The sequence below is a fragment of the Pelodiscus sinensis genome, chromosome 9 (assembly GCF_052426305.1).
Source record: "Pelodiscus sinensis isolate ZL-2025 chromosome 9, ASM5242630v1, whole genome shotgun sequence".
In the NCBI taxonomy this organism is placed as follows: domain Eukaryota; kingdom Metazoa; phylum Chordata; order Testudines; family Trionychidae; genus Pelodiscus; species Pelodiscus sinensis.
The window spans coordinates 45749923-45769440 of NC_143060.1; the positions used below are offsets into that span (position 1 = coordinate 45749923).

A 19518-nucleotide genomic window follows, 5' to 3' on the forward strand; every position below is an offset into this window, starting at 1 on the left:
TTCATCAGTTAACATAATAAACTTATCAAATCGCCATTCCTTTGTATAATCCATCGGAATATTATAAACTGACTTCAGTTTGTTATATATTCTACACAAATAAACCAATACAAATTTCATTATTAAAGTAAATATACTGGATGCTATTTTGGACTCAATTCTAAGAGATGTAGCACAATATTCTCAGCCTAATGAAAGGTGTGGGGCTGGGGTGACTCTAAGACTATCATTTGCACCTGTCAGATACTGGGAGGCTCCAAAGTTCAAAGCAGACTCTAATGTACTGTAGATGCCTAGAAGGGGCTGTTTAAGTTATGGCAACCAGGGAATTTGGCCATATCCCCTGCACTAAAGCTTGTGAGGGTGTCCTCAGAAGATGACCTGCCAGAAGTCTTTCTTGGTTCTTACAGTGGAGGCAGGGAGGGATTCTCCCAAGTTAGATCTGGAGCTGCTAGAGTCCCGGTACACTGCTCTGGACTCTTTTTAATGGGCCTAGTATAAATGGGTCTGAGTGAAAGGATAAGGATTACATTCTGTACATAGTGAACAGGAAATGAAAATGTATTTCAATCTGTTTAGCAGGGCAGAATTTGTTTTATTCTGTTTACTGTACACACCTGTATTTACTTTTTGAATCATATATTGGCACATGTCTACATGTGTCATTGGAACTGATTACATTAACCTGTATTACTCAAAGCGATGATTGCCAAAGGGTTACTAAATGCTAATAATTTATTCTTTTGTTATGTACACTAGTATTTACAGCTGAAATGAGCATTTTAATGAGGTTTACTGATTTGCCACAAACAGTGTATCTGGGATTTATGGATAACCTTGTTTCCAGAAAAACATGAGTAACCAAGCTTTCCAAAGTCCTGTTACAAGATTACAAGTCTGTTTCTATTGTATAATTGATGTTAGGGGCTTGCATTAAAAGCAAAATAGAATATTTTGGTTGTGTGTTTAAAACTTGTATTTTATTTCAAGATGGTGTGGTGATCTCTTTCAAACTGATGATCTAATTGTTTCCTGGAATATTAAACTTTAAAATAAAACCCAGCAAACATTGTAGCTGATCCAAATGTCTGGTTTTGTTTTTTGTTTTGGTTGCTGGCTGTCTTCTGAGATAATGGAAATTTTCAAATTTTCTAATCTAATAAAAATCAGCTCCAACTACTTTCTTTCTAACTGGCTCCAGGTGTGGAATTGGAAGCATTTCAAAGAATGCTACCATGGAGGAATTTTAATCTTTTACCTAGCAACCTAAATTCTCCTCCCCATCTCTCTCCCACTTTTGTCATTTGTACCTAAGTGTCCCACCACGGGCTCCACCCTAGTACTGCATATGTAAGCTTTTTTAGATGCCTCAAGACATCCGCAACCTTCACATCCATCAGGCAGCTCATCATGTGGTTCTCCTGGTCATCACAAACCCATCTATATTGCTATCTGATCCCTATTGTCTCTTCCTAGTAATTTGGGTTCCCTTCCCAGTAGGGATGTTAAAATTAGATTAATCAACTAATCAAATAGTCAATGGGATTTCCATCAACTATTTGATTAGTCGATAAAGGCGCTTCCGCTTTGAAATGTAGCAAGAGCCACCCAGCTGTTGCTACATTTCAAAGGCTGAAGTGCCACGCAGGGGCTCTTGTGCATTTCAGAGACTGAAACACCACATGGAGCCTGGGGCTAGTGGGGAGGGCCCGGAGCTCCATGCAGGCACTTCCACTTTGAAATGTACAAGAGCCCCTTCTGTGACTCTTGTACATTTCAAAGATTGAAACATCGCATGGAGCCCAAGCTCCGCTGACCTGGTCTCCATGCAACATTTTGATCTTTGAAATCTACAAGAAACCCTTCTCAGTCTCTTGTACATTTCAAAGATAGAATGCTGCTGTGCCTCTGCCCCCTCCCATGCAGCTGGAGGGAACTGGCTTTTAAGCTGGCTCCCCCCAGCACCACCTCCTCTTCCCCTCCCCCTTGCTGCCGCTTTCTGATAGAGGCAGCAAGGGGTGGGGAAGCAACTAGATGACTAGTCTAGTCAATTAGTCGCTTACATCCCTACTTCCCAGTGGATAACTCCAGTGTGAGAGGGTAGCATGACATCTGGAAAGAGGTTCCCAACCATAAAAGAGTTTTCTTCTGCTCCTCCTTGACGATCTCCTTCCCTGAGACTTTCTCTGCTCGTCCTCAACAGCATGGAGGCTCTCAGAGTCCATGATATTGTGGTAGACATACTTCTGTAGTGAAACCAGTTTGTGTTCAATAAACTCTGTCACCTTGAGGTATACAGTGATTCCTCATTTAACACATGCCTGCTTAACATGTTTTCGCAATAGCATGATTTTTTTTTAGGGAATGTTTTTGAATTACATGACTGTCCCCGGAATAACACGATTTCCCCAGCCGGCTCGTTACTGGCAGCTGTGCGGGGCTTCCCTCGCCTCCCTGCAAAGCGGCAGAAGGTTTGCCGCTCGCTGCGCCGTACCCCACTGACTCCCCCTCACCAGACTTGCCATTCCCTGCTGTCTCCCCCTCGCCAGACTTGCTGTTCCCCGCTGATTCCCCCTTGTGCCCCCTCTTCTCTGCCCCTGCTTGCAGGCTGGTGGCTGGGTTTCCCCAGCTGGCCCATCACCAGTGGCTGCACAGGGCTTTCCCCGCCTCCCTGCAAAGCAGCGGAGGGTTCGCCACTTGCCGCACAGTTCCCCACTGACTCCCCCCTTGCTAGACGCAGTGCGGGTCCTGGCAGACCCATCACAGGGGCATACTCCCAACCCAATCCCCCTCCTCTGTCCTCTCCTTCCCTTCCCTTCCCCAGAGCCAGACACTTCCCCTCCCTGCTGTAACCCAGTCCCCTTTCTCCCCCAACCTTATGTCCCAGTCCCAACAGATACCACCACTTGAAATGCAACCCCCACCTTTTCCATTATTTTCAATGGGAAAATTGACCCCACATAACATGTTTTCACTTAACACGATCATTTTCTGAAACACATCGATAGTGTTAAATGAGGAATTACTGTAGTTAAAATTGGCGTGCTGATAATATTTGGTATGGGGTAGCTGAGTTATTAACATTTTTATACATTGAACTGTTCTAGTTTTAAGTATTTTTATGCCTATTACTTGTATATGTAACCAAACTTATTGCTTAGGCAGGGATAGGAATAATTTTTGACCGGGGGTCACCCCAGGCCAATCAGAGCTTGGGGGCGAGGGGAGCACGCAAAGTCTCCACCCACCCTGCCAGGAGCGCACAATGCTTTTATGTGCCATGCACTCCTGGCAGGGCAGGGGCAGGGCAGGAGATGACTTGGTGCACTTCCCCCAACCCAAGGCCCTTATTGACCTGCGAGAGAGGGGAATGGCAGGGCCTCCAAGGGCTGGATCAACTTGCTTGGTGGGCCAGATCCAACCCACGGAGGCTCTTTTGCCCACTCCTGTGCTTAGGTATGCATTTGATCTAAGAACAAGTCAAAGGGAAGGAATAAGGCTTAATAGGAAATATGCCTGCTACATCCATGTTCATGGTTGAGGTCATTGAGGCAGTTGTTAATTATTGCTGTTGCAGACTATGAAAAGCTTTTCCAGATGGAAATAAACCGGACAGCTCAACTCTGCTATTGTTTGACTAGCCAGTGATCATGTAAGCATTAGCTTAGTACTGTGGTATTAAATGTCATTCATTCCACATTGGCTCTCCTTATGTAAAACAAATTAGTAATATCTTAGACTAAAATAAATGTATTCAGAATTGGAGTCAGGGGTCTTGCGTTATATCCCAGCAAACAAACTTACATTCTATTAATGTAAATGTTATGGAAAGGAGACACTGGACACTTTTTTATTTTTACTTAATCAGTGTATTCTGCCACGTATAGAAGTATGTTTATACACTCAAAATGTGTATCCTGGGCTTGAAATGCACTAATTAAAAATTCAATACAAACCAAACACCTTTCCTTCCAATTAAAAATAACATCCAACAGTCAATCAACAAGATGCACCATATATTGGCCCTTAGTAGTAGCTAATATTTCCACGAATCCTTCAGAAGTCTCACAGTCCTCCCTAGGAAGCTGAGCAAATGGATGGACTTCGCAGGAGATGCTGAACGTGAATAGTTTTGGATAAAGGGAACTGAGGGACTGCATTCCTGTATCCTTTATATATTTTGGAGTGCATCTGTCTGTGAGTGCATTTGTTCAAGGACTCCTAAATGGTATGAGGTAGGCCAGTGGTCTCCAACCTTTTTACACCCAAGATCACTTTTTAAGTCTCAGAATAGGTGAAGATCTACCGCCCTGCCCCTTCCTTGAAGCCCCGCCCTCTCTATTCTCCTGTCCATCACTTGCTATCCCCAGCCCTTATACACTCTGTTAAACAGTTTATTTTAAAATTATGCAATATATAAAATTAAAATCACATGTTTATAGTTATGAAATAAGTGGTCTGTTTTTAATTCATGCTATTTAAATGTCAAATGAAGCATTTACAATTATACATTTTGTTCTCTGCTATTTTGTAAATCTAAAATCAAGTATTGATAATTATATAGTTTTTCTTCCAATAACCAAGTCTCAGTGTGACACCTGTGACTGAACAGTATCTGCCAGTGTCTTGAAGTCTGGGTTGTAGTCTGAGATTGCTAGTCATATACAGTCCATCAGATGGGCATCTGTGATCCTGTGTTCAGCCTGGGAAGCTTTCTCCAGCACAGCTGGAGCTAGATGCAGCCTCCCTGGGCTGAGCGCAGGGTAGCCGGGCTGGAGGGAAGAGAAGTGGCTGCCCGGCCAGCTGGCCATGGCGCTCAGCCAGGGTGCACTGAGCTCCACGGGGGCAGGCACAGAGGAGAAGCCGCCAATCAGCTGGAGCGCAGGGCAGCCTCTTTCAGCTGAAAGCCACAGTCAGCTTGCTGGGGTGTTTTCAGCTCTCCTGACCTCCCAGCTCCCACCATTCCTCGCAGCTACTCACCTGTGTTGTTTCTCGGTGAGTAGCTGCTCCTCAAATGAGGAAATCTAATGTAAATGTACTGCGCAGGCGCGCAGTTCAGAGAGGGCTCAAGAGCTACTCTTAGAGCCCCTGAGATCTACCAGTAGATCGCGATCTACCAGTTGGTGACCACGGAGCTAGGCCCACCAAATTTGGTATGCAGCTTTCTCTTTTCTGAACCAAAAGCAAGGTCAGGGTTTGGTTCTGCCAGGACAACCAGAAGCCCTAGAAAAGGGACCGTTTTCCATAACGTGCCAAAGGAGGGGGGGGCGTTGTTCTGAGGGATGCGATATGAGAGTGGTCACTAGGGCAGCAAGCTATACTGCAAAGTGTCCATGTCCACTGGGGGGCAGCCGTACCACCAAGGGAGTGGCCAGTAGAGCTGGGCTTTGCCAGCTTGCCTGCCAGCATATCAGTAAGTAGCCCCTCTGCCCCAACAATTGGCCACAGCGCCGGTGGCGGGGGAGAGGAGAACAGTCCCTGGCAGGCTGGTGGAGGGGCAGAGCCTCTGAGCCCCATCCTCCTGCGCACACACCCACATCCTCAAAGCCCTGCCCTGAAGTACCCAGGCAACACTGGGTAAGTCTGCTAGTTTATATATACTACGGTCGTAAGTGCCAATGAAGTCCAATGTGAACTGAACCTGTACACCCCCCCCCCCAAAAATCATGATCCTTCCAAAATGACAGAAGCATACATAAAAGAAACCCATATCTCTGCATTTGCTTATAGGTCTCCTTCCACAGGAATGTTCATAGCAGTTGCTGGAGAATCAGAATCTTTACATGAGGACAGGAAAGGTGGAGAGAAATTGAAAGAGGTACATTTGGGTGTTTCAGGTATGAAATAATGCCATTGGTTTTACTTGCGTTTGAGATCTAAGTAACGGCTAATACAGTCATGAAATATTTTGAATGTTAAACAGACATAGACATTTTATCCAAAATTCCCTTTCTACCCTACTCTTTGAGCAATATTGCTGTTGGTACCACTATGTAAATGCAGAGTAATTATTTTGATGTGCTGGATTTACACTAGTGTAATTGCAGCAGCATTTCTATTGGAAATGGGAAAGCAAGGGAAACTGGATCAATTGTCTGTGTCCCTTTAAAATTCAGAAATATTTTGTAAGTGTTTTTGGTGTTACTTAAGCAAATCTTAGTGGCATTACTCTAGATTTATACCAGTGTAACTAAGAGCAGAATCTGACCCTTAACCTTTAATTTATTAATGATTATGCTTTTGTGGATACATTGACTCTAAGGCTACACACCTCTGTCGGCAGAGGGATGTAATTTAGATGTATCGAAAGGGCAAATGAAGCCGGGATTTAAATATCCCATGCTTCATTTATATAATGGTGGCTGCAGCTTTTTTTCGAAACAGAGCTTTTCGGGAGATGGAGGGCGGGGGACGGCAGTTTAGACCGGGCATTTTCGACACAAATGCCCTGTTTCGAAAGATCCTGTAGTCCGGGGGGGGGGGGCGAGGGGGGAGGGGCAGAGAACAGGCCTCTGAGCCCCATCCTCCTGCACACACACCCACATCTTCAAAGCCCTGCCCTGAAGTACCCAGGCAACACTGGGTAAGCCTGCTAGTTTATATATACTACAGTCATAAGCGCCAATGAAGTCCAATGTGAACTGAACCTGCTTCCCCCCCTCTCCCCTCCAAAAAATTATGATCCTTCCAAAATGACAGAAGCATACATTAAAAAAAAAACCCCATATCTCTGCATTTGCTTACAGGTCTCCATCCACAGGAATGTTCATAGCAGTTGTAGACTGCCAGTTTTTTCCAAAAAGCCCCGTTTCAGGAAAAAAGCGGCGGCCGCCATTATACAAATGAAGCATGGGATATTTAAATCTCAGCTTCCTTTGCCCTTTTGATACATCTAAATTACATCCCTTTGCCAACAGAGGGGTGTAGTTTAGACATAGCCTAAATGTCTAGCTACAATATTAAATTTGATTTATCATGGATAGATATTGAATAAGGTTTTCAATGGTACAAGTTTTAAGAATCACTTAAAACTCGTGCCATTTATCATACTGAAAGCTGACACTCTAGAACTTGGTTCACTTACTATTAAAAGGCTTGAACTTGAGGGTGAGCTTCACTGTATTTTATTAGTACACATCACTATTAGATTAATATTAGGACATGAAATGGTACTCTGTCAATTAAAACTACAAAAATTTTTACAAAATTGACTGAAAAGTGGCCAGCACTAGGGTAACACTGCTCTTCTGGGACAAGTACCATGGCTCTTAACTCAAGTCCCAAGGTGCCCTGTGGTCATTAATATACTTTAACTGAAAGCTATCCTGTTGTGTACCACTGATCATCTCTCTTTGGGATCAGTAATTATTTATGGACCAGGAGAGTGTCATGTACTTGAATACTGACATTACTTTCAGCACCTAGATTTTCCTTAGAGGCTTTTTATCTAATAGTATCAAGTCCCAGCTCTACTTACTTTGTGAGATCTAATAATATATCTCAGACTTATAATGGCTATAGGCCTGGGGCAGGTAAGATCCAGTCCACCAAGCCTTTTGATCCGGCCCGCCCGCCCAGGTGGCACAGAACATCGCCACTCAAAGCAGCTAGCTGCTCTCTCTGGCTTTCTGCTCTGCGAGGGGGAAGGGGACAGGCTTCCTGTGCTGTCCCCGGCCCCAGCAAAATCTCTCAGATCCTATTGGCTGGAAACATTCCAGTGGGCGCTGGGGGCAGAGGCAGTACAGCTCAGTTTCTCAGTTTCCATTGGCTGGGGGAAGGGGCAGTGCATAAAGCATCCCTCACATCCCTGCAGCACAGAGAGCCACAAGGGACAGCCAGCCAGGGGCTGCTGGCAGGCAGGGAAGCCTACTCGAGTGTTACTGCCCAGGAGCTGGTTAGGTAAGCACCTCCTGGCCAGAGCCTGCCTCTGGCACCCTACACCCAACTGCCTGCCACTCCTTATTATGCCCCTTCCTCAGAATCCCCATCTGCACACATACTCCCTCCCAGACCATGGTACACCATTCTCCTGCCCCAGGTCACAAACGCCTCCTTCACCAAACTCCCTTTCAGACTCCACACCCTCTCCTGCACCCCAGTTTCCTACCCAGAGCTCCCTTCTGCGCCTAAATTCCATCCCAGACCCCAAACTCCTCCATAGAAAAGTGCAGCCCTTGACCACTTACGAAAATCTAAGAGTGGTCCCCCCTGCAAAAATTATTGCCCATACCTGCTTTGTATTCACAAATATTTTCTGATTGCCATTTATTATAGATCTCTCAGCAAAGAGTGTATCAGTCCCAGATGAACTTGGTGCATGTGGACATTCCAGAACATCAAGCTATGCAAGCCAGCAATCAAAACTGTCAGGTAGAAGTTGATGTTGAATTCCTTTGAGGAGTTTTAATTAGTTTCTGTGTTTCAGGAGCTTCACAAAACATTTTGAGATAAATAGGCTTTGGTGTAAAATGAAACTTTCTACCTTGTTAGAGCTTTTGAATTGTTGAACCTTTTTAAAACCAAACTACCAACAGTTGTGAAATTACCTGGGTTTGTATTGGTTTGTTTTGGGGGGACTTTTTTTTTTTAACTCTGTCATTCTGAAATGTTTATATGGAGATAGTGTATATGGAAGCTTTTAACAACAAATAACTGAAGTTTGAATGTTTCTTAAATTGAGACTAAAAGCTTCAAGCATTCTAAAAAGTTGAAAAGGGAAGTAAGTGATGATGAAAACACCAAGTTGTTAAGTCTCATTTCCTAATAGACTTAAGCCCTTGGGTTTTCTAGACTCTAGCAATATCTGGAAGTTAGGAAGACATCTAATAACATGGCTCTGCTGAAAGCTGACTGACTCACCTTATTTCTCATTCATCAAAGTGTAGAATTCACTAAATGGGAAATTCTTCTTCTAATTGTAGTAGATATGAAGCTGTTGATTCACACCACAAATGAAAGAGTAATGTTCAGTGATTACCAACCATCATTGTATGACTTCATGTGATTCCTCTTGCCTAACATTAAAAGAAGGGATATGGAAGAAGCAATTAAACAAAATCAAATAATGAAAACTGCTAATTCTTCTAAAGTAAAATGTAAACATTTTCAAAAATTGGTAAATGAACAAGACTCATGCTCATTCCAAAAGGCAGAAAACTAGATTTTCTAAGTAAAGGTTAAATGTGTAAGTTGAATTGAAATTGCCTGACGTGCTTGACCAAAACAATGAGGAGACAAACTTACAACAGAAGCTTTTTTTTTAATGTCCCTTAGTCCTTTTTGTTCCTTTTGCAGCAGCTGCACTTACAATTATTTGTATCCAGAATATTGGCAAAAATAAATCTGTAATTATGCCATATAATACTGAGAGAAGGATTTGAACTTTATCAAGTTTCGTCCTTCTTTTACATAAACAAAATTACCAAAGCATGTCTGGCTCTGAATATGTATCTCCAAATGCAAGAAGTGAAGAAATTAAAAAAAAATAAAGACCTGAAAAAACCCAACAGTGACCATGAAGACAAAATTAATCAGTCACATATGAAAAGGACCTGATAACAGCTAGTCATCCACATGAGAAAATGTATTCCTACTTCATGTTTCTTTCTTAACCTGAAAAGAAAACACCAGATTATGTCCAAGCTGATGAAGCTACTATCCAAGAAGGCAGAGAAAAGAACAACAAAGACTCCAAAAGCAAATATATTAAGTGATTGGATTGTGTGTGGGTGTGAGGGTGAAAACATTTGTAGGCTCTCATTAGGGAGAAAAAACAAACCAGTGCTTTTCAGAGTTAAAGAAAAACATAGCTCTGGCCTCCAATAATCTAACTAATGTGTGTCTCTTCTCTCTTTTCCAATAGGGTATAGCACATGTCACTCCAGATCATCCAGCGTTTCTGATCTCTGCCATAGGAGAAACACCTCAGTGGGAAGTACATCTACAGGAATTGGAAGTATTCTAGAGCCATGTGAAGAGACTGAATCCAAAGTAACAGATGATAGTTTTTATACTCCTGTTAAAGATATGTCTTCAGAAAAACTCAGCAGGTACACTTAACATAACTTGAAAGGCTTCTTGTAGTGATAGTGCTCTGAATTAAATGTGTTGACCATTAGTTTTAGACTCTCTAAATGTATTTATCCTGACAGGCATCCAGTGAAGCAAGACTCCGTAGAGTCACAATTGAAGCGGGTTGATGCCACCAGAGTAGATGCAGATGATATTGTTGAAAAAATATTACAGAGTCAAGACTTCAGTTTAGACTCCAGTGCAGAAGGTATATATGGGGACAACAAGTAAAACCTTGGAAAGATGATGAATAGTACAGTAGAAGTCCAAATGTACTAATTTAATGAGCACACCCCCACCTCTACTCTGTGGGGGTAAGGAGTGTTTAACAACTGTGCTGGGAAAATTGCTGGCTGATATGGTCTTCTGATAGGGAGGGAAGGTTGCAGGGTATGTGCTCCTAGGACCCATCACTTCAACTAGGGGCACGACTACACAGCAGGGCTAAAGCCAAAATAAGCTATGTAACTTGAGCTACATCAATTGCATAGCTTAAGTCAAAATAGCTTATTTTGGTTTTGGCGCTGTCTACGCAGTAGGAAGTCCGAGATAGAACTCTTCCTCCAACTTCCCTTACTCCTAGTACAATGTGAGGGTTGCAGGATTCGTAGTAAGAATTCCTCCAGCTCGACATTATTTTGAAATAACTGCTTGTAGTATAGACACAGACTATGTTGTTTCTGAATAACATCAGTTATTCCGAAATAATGCTGCTGTGTAGACATAGCCTAAGTCTGTGCTGCAAAGGCAGAGGCAATCCTAGAAGAAAACTGCCTCTCCTAAAGCACAGCTTTTTATGACTAGGTCCCAATTGTTTTCAGATGCAGTCATTTTAAAATATAATTTACAAAGTTCATGGATTTAAAATGGCTTTAAAAAAGATTCTTTAAAGAATATTTGTTTGGCAATATTGAAGGTGTCCTGTTTAAACATGTTAACTTCTTTCCTTAATAGAAGAAGGCCTGAGATTATTTGTGGGCCCTGGGGGGAGTACTTCTTTTGGAAGTCATCATCTACCTAATAGGTATGTAATTTTGAACAATAAATACTTGTTAGGTACCAGTAAGCAAAACCATATTGTACTAGGGTTTTGTCTGACATATGACAGCTCAGATTATTTGGATAATACAAGGCAAAAACTTCAAACCTGGAAGTATAAAGTTAAGTTCCTAAATCCATATTGAGGCATCCAGATAGATGTGATCTAACTGTAAGCATCTGTGTTTGAAACTTATAGTCTTACTCCTCTGGGTCTAATTATTCCACAGCCTAATTGCTCTCAGGAAGCCTTTTTCTTGTCAGTCTTGCCTATTCCTTTAGTATCTGAATTTTTTCCTTATAGTCAGTTTATTTTCCCTTTCACTTAATCCCACGGTAGAGATGTAAAATGCCATTTAAAATGTTAAGCAGTTAAACTATATGTAAGCTTGTTGTAGTCCATGTAGGAGGGTGCTGGTGAAGTATAATTTTAACCAGGCAAACCAATGTCTGCTTTGTAGATCTGGTATTATGCTTTCTCTTTCTGGTTTTGACAGTGGTCCTGTAAAGAGGGAATGCAGCCAGAGACTTAATTCTGTGGCTAAGGCCTTAGATCCCTCAGTAAGAGTAAACATTTCCTGGGGGTCATTTTAGCAGGTTATGTAAAGACCCAATAAATTGACCACTGATCACTGTCCCATCAACTCTGGTACTCCACCAGGTTGAGAAAAGTAAAGGGGAGTCAACACGGGGGAATTTCTCCCAGTGACAGACACAGACACACCTCCACAATAGGGACACCACTCTACTTTGAACTAAGGTACATCCATTCCAGCTACGCTATTCACCTAGCTCAGGGTTTCCCAACCTATGAGTCGGGACCCAAATATGAGTCACCATTACATTTCAAAAGGCTCACCAAGTGTCTCCCCAGGTTGCTCTGCCCTCCCCCCCCCCCTCCTCCCCCCGTTTTTGAATTACCTTGGGTCACCAAGTCTTCCTGAATTGTCAAAATGGGTCCCCATCTGGAAAAGGCTGGGAACCGCTGACCTAGCTGGAGTTGTGTACCTTAGTTTGACATTGCCCCCTAGTGGTAAACCTGACCTAAGAGCTACCTGACCCTGCTGTTCAGAGCTGTGAATTGTAGTGCACACTAGCATGCTGCCTTCCAAGTGCCCTGTTTTGGATGCTGGTGTCATAAACCAGGGGTTTCAAACTCCTAGCCCACAGGCCAAGCCTGTACAGAGCAATTGTGCAATTCAGCCTCGAACTTTGGGGGAGGGGATGTCATACTGTTCATTACCAGTCCTCAGACCCCTCCTCCCTGCCATCACTCCACCCTCTTCCCCCATGGCACCCTGCAAGCCTGCGGCTTTTGGGGGGTTGGCGCCTCCCAGCAGCAGTGGTGGCAATCTGTGGGGGAAGCATAGTGGAATGAGTGCGCATCTCAGTGTGCTCCACTTCCCCCACAGCTCCGGTCACTGTGGGAAGTGCAGTGGTGGGGAGGCCACCACTGTTGCTGCCGCATGGCACCAAGCTTCACTGCCCCAGGAATCCCCAAAGCCACATGCTTGGGGGGAAGGTGCCATGGGTAGAGGAGGGTGGGCGATGATAAGGGATGGTTCTTAGGGGGCCAGTAACAGACAGGGTCTCTCCCCCCCACTCCCCAAGGTTGGGAGAGTCCCAGGGTGGATTGTGCAATTGCTCTGCCCAGGACTGGCCCATGGGTTGAGAGTTTGAGACCTCTGGCATAAAGTAAACGGTAGCTAATTTGCATTAATGTAGTCCTGTTTGAAAGAAACCTGTTAATGTGAACTAACTACCCCTTTTTGTTCATACCAGTAGCATCCACATAGGATGACTAGAACTCAGCAATTTAGTACATGTTGCAATTCACACACCTTTGTAATCTGCAAAAACTAATCCATGATTTGACTACATCAAATAATTGACTACAGGTGCCTTCTTGTAATGAGACTGAGGGAACTGGTGCTTTTGTTTCTTCTCTGGTAAATACAAATGTTATTGGCTGTGTGAGACTTGCGTGTCTTAAACTACAAGCTATACATAACTTCTGTTTGTTATGGAAATTGTTTACCTTCCCCAAGTAAATTAATTGTACTGGCCTGAAAATAAATATGTATGTATAAAAATGAAAACCCCTAGAGTGCGTCTAGACTGGCAAGATTTTGTGCAAAAGCAGTTGCTTTAGCGCAAAAACTTGCCAGCTGTCTACACTGGTCGCTTGAATTTGCGCAAGAGCACTGACTTTGTAATGTACAAAATCAGTGCTTCTTGCGCAAATACTTTCACACTCCCGTTCGGGAAAAAAGCCCTCTTGTGCAAGAATACTTGCGCAAGAGGGCCAGTGTAGACAGGGAAGAACTGTTTTGCGCAAAAAAGCCCCGATGGCTAAAATGGTGATTGGGGCTTTCTTCCGCAAAATTGCGTCTAGACTGGCCATGGATGCTTTTGCGCAAAAGCATCCATGCCAATCTAGATGCGCTTTTGCGTAAATACTTTTAACGGAAAAACTTTTCCATTAAAAGTATTTCCGCAAAATCATGCCAGTCTAGACGCAGCCCTATTGTATACAGTTGTTGATCAATGGCATGATAGGGCATTTTCTAACCTGCATATTCTGCTGTTGTACTAAATAGTTTTACACATTCAAATAGACATCTGGAAACACTTTGCATTTTGTTGTTTCTCTGAATTTGTAAGTAAACAAATTCCATTGTTCTATATTCAGTATAAATACCTTCCATTTAAATTAGAACTGAAAACTTGTTTGTTTTTGCAATATTTTTGCAGGGTGGGATCTGGAGCATACGAACAAGTTGTGATTAAACGCTAAAACAGAAGCATTTGAACATAAGAATACTTGTAGAGTTCCTGAGTGGATAATTAAGATGTGTTCATTTAATTCTAACATTTATCAAAGTTGTGTGTGATGAGAGAGACTCTTTCAAGAGGCCAGCTCACATTTGGTCTGGAGTATCTGAGTGGGGCCTGTTCATAAAAGATCCTTCTTCAGTGGTTCCAAAGCAATTTTTAGTATCTGTCCCTTGTACAAGTTCATAACCATTGTTGTGACTGTTACCCAATGTTAGTGAATTACTTGCTTTTGTGATTTAAGTGTAAAGTATCTTGTGGAAACCTGATAAATGACGTCTATTTGAACATAGCTTAATATGGAAACTCATTAATAAGGATGTGCTCCATTTGCAATGTGACCTTTTAGAAGAAGCCCTTTATAAGATCAGTCTTAAATTAATGTAGTTCAGAACTTAAATTCTACATTAGAAATAATTCTTCATATTTAACTTTTAAAATATTACTTGCCATTGCAGTGCTATAATGGCTTATTCCCTCTATCAGGCCATAATTAATATAAAACGGCGATCAATTTTTTCCCAGAAAACTAATGAGTTGTGCTTTAAAGATGCCATCTGCTTCAGTAGTACTAAACGTGTGAATGCATTGAGCATAATGAACTGTAAGGTTAAATAAGCAGATGGTAGAGAGAAATATATAAAAGCAAAATATAAATGACTAGATCAAACCATATTTGTTGCAACTTGTAAATAAAATATCGTGACTTAAGTACATAAGCAGGACTTCTGGCCCCCTATGTAAATGACACAATTATATTTGAAATTTCACATCAGAATTACCAAGTCATAGTAAAGCACTCAACAAGCAGGTCTTGTATGCTTAAGAATAGTGTGATTTTATGTTTGGGGGAATAAAACTTTAAACTCTTGAGATTTAGCTGTCTAAACAAAAAGTAAAAGTTTCTTCCAAATATGATTTTTGATAACGCCTGAATCTTAAAGCTCAGTGGATGATACTGTCTGGTGAAAAGCAGTCAGCAGCTTGACACCACTACGAACATGTTTTCTAGCTTAATCCTTCACAGTTGCGTATTACTTACATCTGAAGGTGCCTTGTTCCTAGGGGTGGAAGATAGGAGGGAAGGATAGACTACCAAATGAAGTTTTTAAGAATAAATGAACATCGAGACTACTGCCAATATAATTTACTAACAGAAGCACTTTATATAGTATACATGCACTCTGCAATCTGAAAAATCAATCTCTGAGTAAAGGCCTTACCCTTTTTTATGTAGAATCACTATCCACTTCACTATCTGTCTATTGTTACACTTACAGGCATGAAACATTTTGACCAAAATGTATTGTACTCTAATGTGCACAAATGCAATGGCTTTATTCTAAAATGTATTAGTTTTAGACAAATGGTGAATTAAACATCTTTTTACAAAATAATTGTTTTGCTGTCAGCTGTAAAAGTATGTTTATTTTTTTAAAAAAGATTTCCAATGGGCTGCCAATCTAACAGTTCGAGGTTATATGAACTGTATTTCAGTATAAAATTGCAGAAGAAACCCTAGTTTTGTTGAAAATTAACCATATAGTTTACCATTTTTTTTCTTTAATAAACTGAAGGTTTCAAATTCTTCTCTGAAACAAATGGTATTTAGGATCCTTTTCTCTGGAAGTCATCTTAGTCTATATTAAGACATTTTACATGGTTTTACTTTTTCATAAGTGTAGAGTATAAATAAAACTGAGTTCAGTGATGAACACTTTATATTAGCTTAAAGGAAACATTAGTATTCAAATTCTATTGAATATTATTAGATAAGAGATATTTTTAAATCTGGTACGTAAAAGGAGTATTTTCCACTGATTTATGTAATTTTTTTTAATTTGGGCAGTTCTAATGGATAAAATGTATTAAATACAACTTGTTTGTAATAACTGCAGTTAAAAGGTGAGATTGTAGAGAAATAACAAAATGCTTATAAGAAATGTAAAAATGATCCTTTCATTAAAAAGTTGCCATTGAGTGTTTACATCATACAGGTAATACATGCCAATTTGTTTTCCAAATTTTTAAATAGAAAGAGTCGATAAGGTTACTGGCTCTAAGTTAAAATTGAGAGACCATAGCAATAAAGAAAGAAAGTTGTATTTGAAATAGAAAAAATATATACTACTAAATTGTTTATGGAGAGTGTTGTGGCGCCAAAGAGCATAAATAATAACCTAAAACTCATTCTGAAGGGCAAACAACTTCAAGAGGGGTCTATTTTTTTCTTGAAACGTAAGGATGTTGGTTTTGTACATGCTGCTTTAAACTGACTTTTACTCCAGTAAAACTATCCATAATTTGCTTGTTGCCACAAATCAGTAACTAATTTTAAAAGCTTCTAATTTACATTTACAATCTCTTTAAATGCAACCTGCCTAATATTACATCTTGCTATTTCGTCTGTTTTAGCATACTATGTTTTTTTAAAGTTTAATCAATTCAGTCCTTCAACTAATATTGTTTAATAGAGATATTTACCAGACTTTATTAAAAATGTACCACTGTAATAGGCAAATATTAAACACATAAAGCAGAACTTGAGGCATCCTTAAAGAATATGAGGAATAGGGGCTGGCTGCTACTGATTTTTCAAATGTAATCTATATTTTTAAAATATAAATTAATTGTAAATATATATATTTTATAAGGGTAGAAGCTAATGTTGATACTTAGAGGAAAACAAATGTGTCGTTCAGTAGAGCTGGTTGGTTACAGATAATTTATTTAAAATACACAGCATAGACATTGCTAGTAATCCAGTAACCAAAGATGCTCCCCTCATCCCTCTGGCTTTCCTACAGCAGCATGGTTCTGTGACTGACTGCAAAATTATTCATGGCTTAAAATTTAAATGTATGGAGAGTGCTCTTCTGTTTTGAGTTCAATAAAGCATATTTGCAAAACCACCTTTTCTTTTTGAGCTACTATATCTATTTGTCAGCATTCAGAACAAAGGTAGGTGCTCCCTTCACTTGAAAAGGCAAAACGTACTACAGTATTTGAGTACAATGTCAGATTAATTTTCTACAGTGGTCTCTTTCTTTTTTGGAATATCATTTAAAAATGTTTGTAATAGTACTCCTTGGTTTTGCAGAACAGTACTGCAACTGGGTCATTTGATTTTCATTTTGCTTTTATAAAAATAATGAATGTGTGGGCTTCTGTAATAACCTTAACAGGTTCTACTCACTGAATGTGAACTGCAGAGCACAGCAGGGCATTAAACAGTGCAAAGCTAGCTTAACTTACTGTGGTGAGTATTTTGTTCAAAATTCCCTTCTCAGCCTGTGCATACACTAAGGCCCCTTAACACCACCATTCTGGAAGTTTGCAATCACTTATTTTGAAATAATTATTCCAATAGAACTGCTTCATTCAGCAGCAGGTATCATTGTCAGTTCAGAGGAGTCTTGAACATCTGGAATTTTCCATAACAACCTGGAAAATAGTTGCAACATATAGATTTGATTGCATTGAGACCAATGGGTTCAGCTTTTGGTCAAGGTACAGCATGAGTTACTGTAAATTGGTTTCTTGATTCAGTGCCTGAGATCTGAAATGAGTCAGCATCATTAATCACTTAGTGTACAAAAAGCACAGGTGTTAGTTTATAACATTACAAGTATTTAAGCCCTTGATAGCTTTTAGTTTCTGTACCTAATTTTTACAAGCATTTATGCCAAACCCATTGGCTGTGTCTACGCTGCACCCTTTTCCGGAAAAGGGATGCAGATTAGACAAGTCGGAATTGCAAATGAAGCGGGGGATTTAAATATCCCCCGCTTCATTTGTATAAACATGGCTGCCGCTTTTTTCCTGATTTTAAGAGGAATAAGGGATCTTTCAGAAAAGGCTTTATTTTCCGAAAGTTCTCGTCTAGACTGGCGCTTTTCTCTGGCAAAGCCCCCTGCCGGGAAAAAGCGGCAGCCATGTTTATGCAAATGAAGCGGGGGATATTTAAATCCCCCGCTTCATTTGCAATTCCGACTTGTCTAATCTGCATCCCTTGTCCGGAAAAGGGGTGCAGTGTAGACACAGCCCACATGTCCCCCAGCAGGATTTTTGAGCATATGTATGGTACAAGTATATGTATGGTAAATTGAGCTTTTAATTCTGTTTTCAAGTGGCTCAGGGGACAGGGTTGTGGGGTGTGGATGGTGCAGGAGAGTTGTGGCACAAGACTGGGGATGTGGGGAATGCAGGAGTTTGGGGATGTGAAGGGCTCAGGGCAGGGGGTTGAGGTGGGGAGTGCAGGAGTGTTATGATGCTGCAGCCAGGTGGGAATTGGCCCCAACATGGGGGCTTGTTGGCCAGGCTTAATTTTTAAATAAAGTATGTTCAACACAAAAGGTGTCATCATTGTCTCTGTTTATGGGAGGGGTGGGGAACCTGTTTTGGGGCGGAGGCCACTGACCCACTGAAAAATCAGCCGGGGACCACACAAGTGAGATGCAAAAAACCAACCCCTCAAAAAAAAAAAAAAAAAAAAAAGCCTCACTGATGTGGCCCCAAGTGAGACGCCTCCCTCCTGTGGCACTCCTGCCCCATGGTCAGTAGGGAGGGTAGGTAGGACTGAGGTTCAAGGGCTCAGGCCAGATTAACACTTCTGGTGTTCCAGGTTGGTGGATTTTATGGGCCCCCTATGCTCTGAGGTGGGGCCAAAATGAGGGGTCCAGTGTGCAGGACAGAGCTGCCAGTGAGTGGGATGGAGGTGCAGAATGTGGGTGGGAAGTAGGGTACAGGACCAAGCTGGGAGTAGGTGTCTGGGCAGGAGCAGGGCCCTGGTGAGAATCTGGTCTGGGGCCAGAGTGCTGGTGGGGGTCTGGCCACAGGACAGGGTGCTGGATGGCATCTGGCCAGGGGACAGGGTGCTGGTGGGGGTCTGGCCAGCGGAGAGGGGGGCAGGGGCAACTCGGCCAGTACCTGGGAGTCTCCAGGGATGAGGATCTCTGGGGGAGGATCTGCAGACGATGCTGGAAGAAGCGCACACACATCTCCTTTAAGAAATCCAGCCGGTCCGGATCCTGCACCGCCATTTTAGCTACTCCCGCCCCTCTACCTGCCCATGTTCGCAGAGCATGGGGAAGGAGGGAAAGACAAGAAAGAGTGCACACTATTATGTGCAGGACAGGAGTGCGCACTGTGTCTTCCCTTCCTTCCCTATGCTGCCTGCCTTCCTTCCTGTGGCACGCAGGGGTAGTCCCGTGGCTCCGTGCCAGATCCACAGCTGGATCTGGCATGGACCTCAGAACTTCCCATCATGCTGCAAGAAGCCGGAGCTAGCTCTATTTTTGCAGGAGGCTGTTGCACCAGCAGGAGCTCCTCATTGGGGGTGGGAGAAGCAAAGGGAGGCTGGGAACGTTGCCTTGCAATCAACTGGTTGGCGAACATGGTTTTAGACTGTCTAACATGTAGGCCCCAATGACTGCTATGGGAAGTATGCCATCTCTTGGCCAATAACAGCATCACATGGAGACAAATTTTTATTCTGCAACCTCTTCCATTGGGCTTCCTCACTTACAGCATTAGGACTGATCTTCCATATGGACCAGATTTTAAATTGATAAA

General features: G+C 42.0%; 1 protein-coding gene across 2 annotated transcripts in view; it reads left to right on the top strand.

Annotated features, from left to right (window-relative positions):
* EEIG2 (EEIG family member 2) overlaps nucleotides 1-17188 on the top strand; it is a 43208-nt gene extending 26020 nt beyond the window's left edge. Inside the window, exons 6-11 of one of the 2 annotated variants that reach the window (XM_075936647.2) lie at nucleotides 5731-5837; nucleotides 8275-8370; nucleotides 9863-10049; nucleotides 10125-10279; nucleotides 11026-11095; nucleotides 13864-17188. In XM_075936647.2, the coding sequence (XP_075792762.1) occupies nucleotides 5731-5837; nucleotides 8275-8370; nucleotides 9863-10049; nucleotides 10125-10279; nucleotides 11026-11095; nucleotides 13864-13906 (658 nt within the window). In that variant the 3' untranslated portion in view covers nucleotides 13907-17188. The remainder of the gene's footprint in view (nucleotides 1-5730; nucleotides 5838-8274; nucleotides 8371-9862; nucleotides 10050-10124; nucleotides 10280-11025; nucleotides 11096-13863) is intronic. The other variant, XM_075936648.2, reaches the window with a different exon arrangement.
* The last annotated feature ends 2330 nt before the right edge of the window (nucleotides 17189-19518 follow it).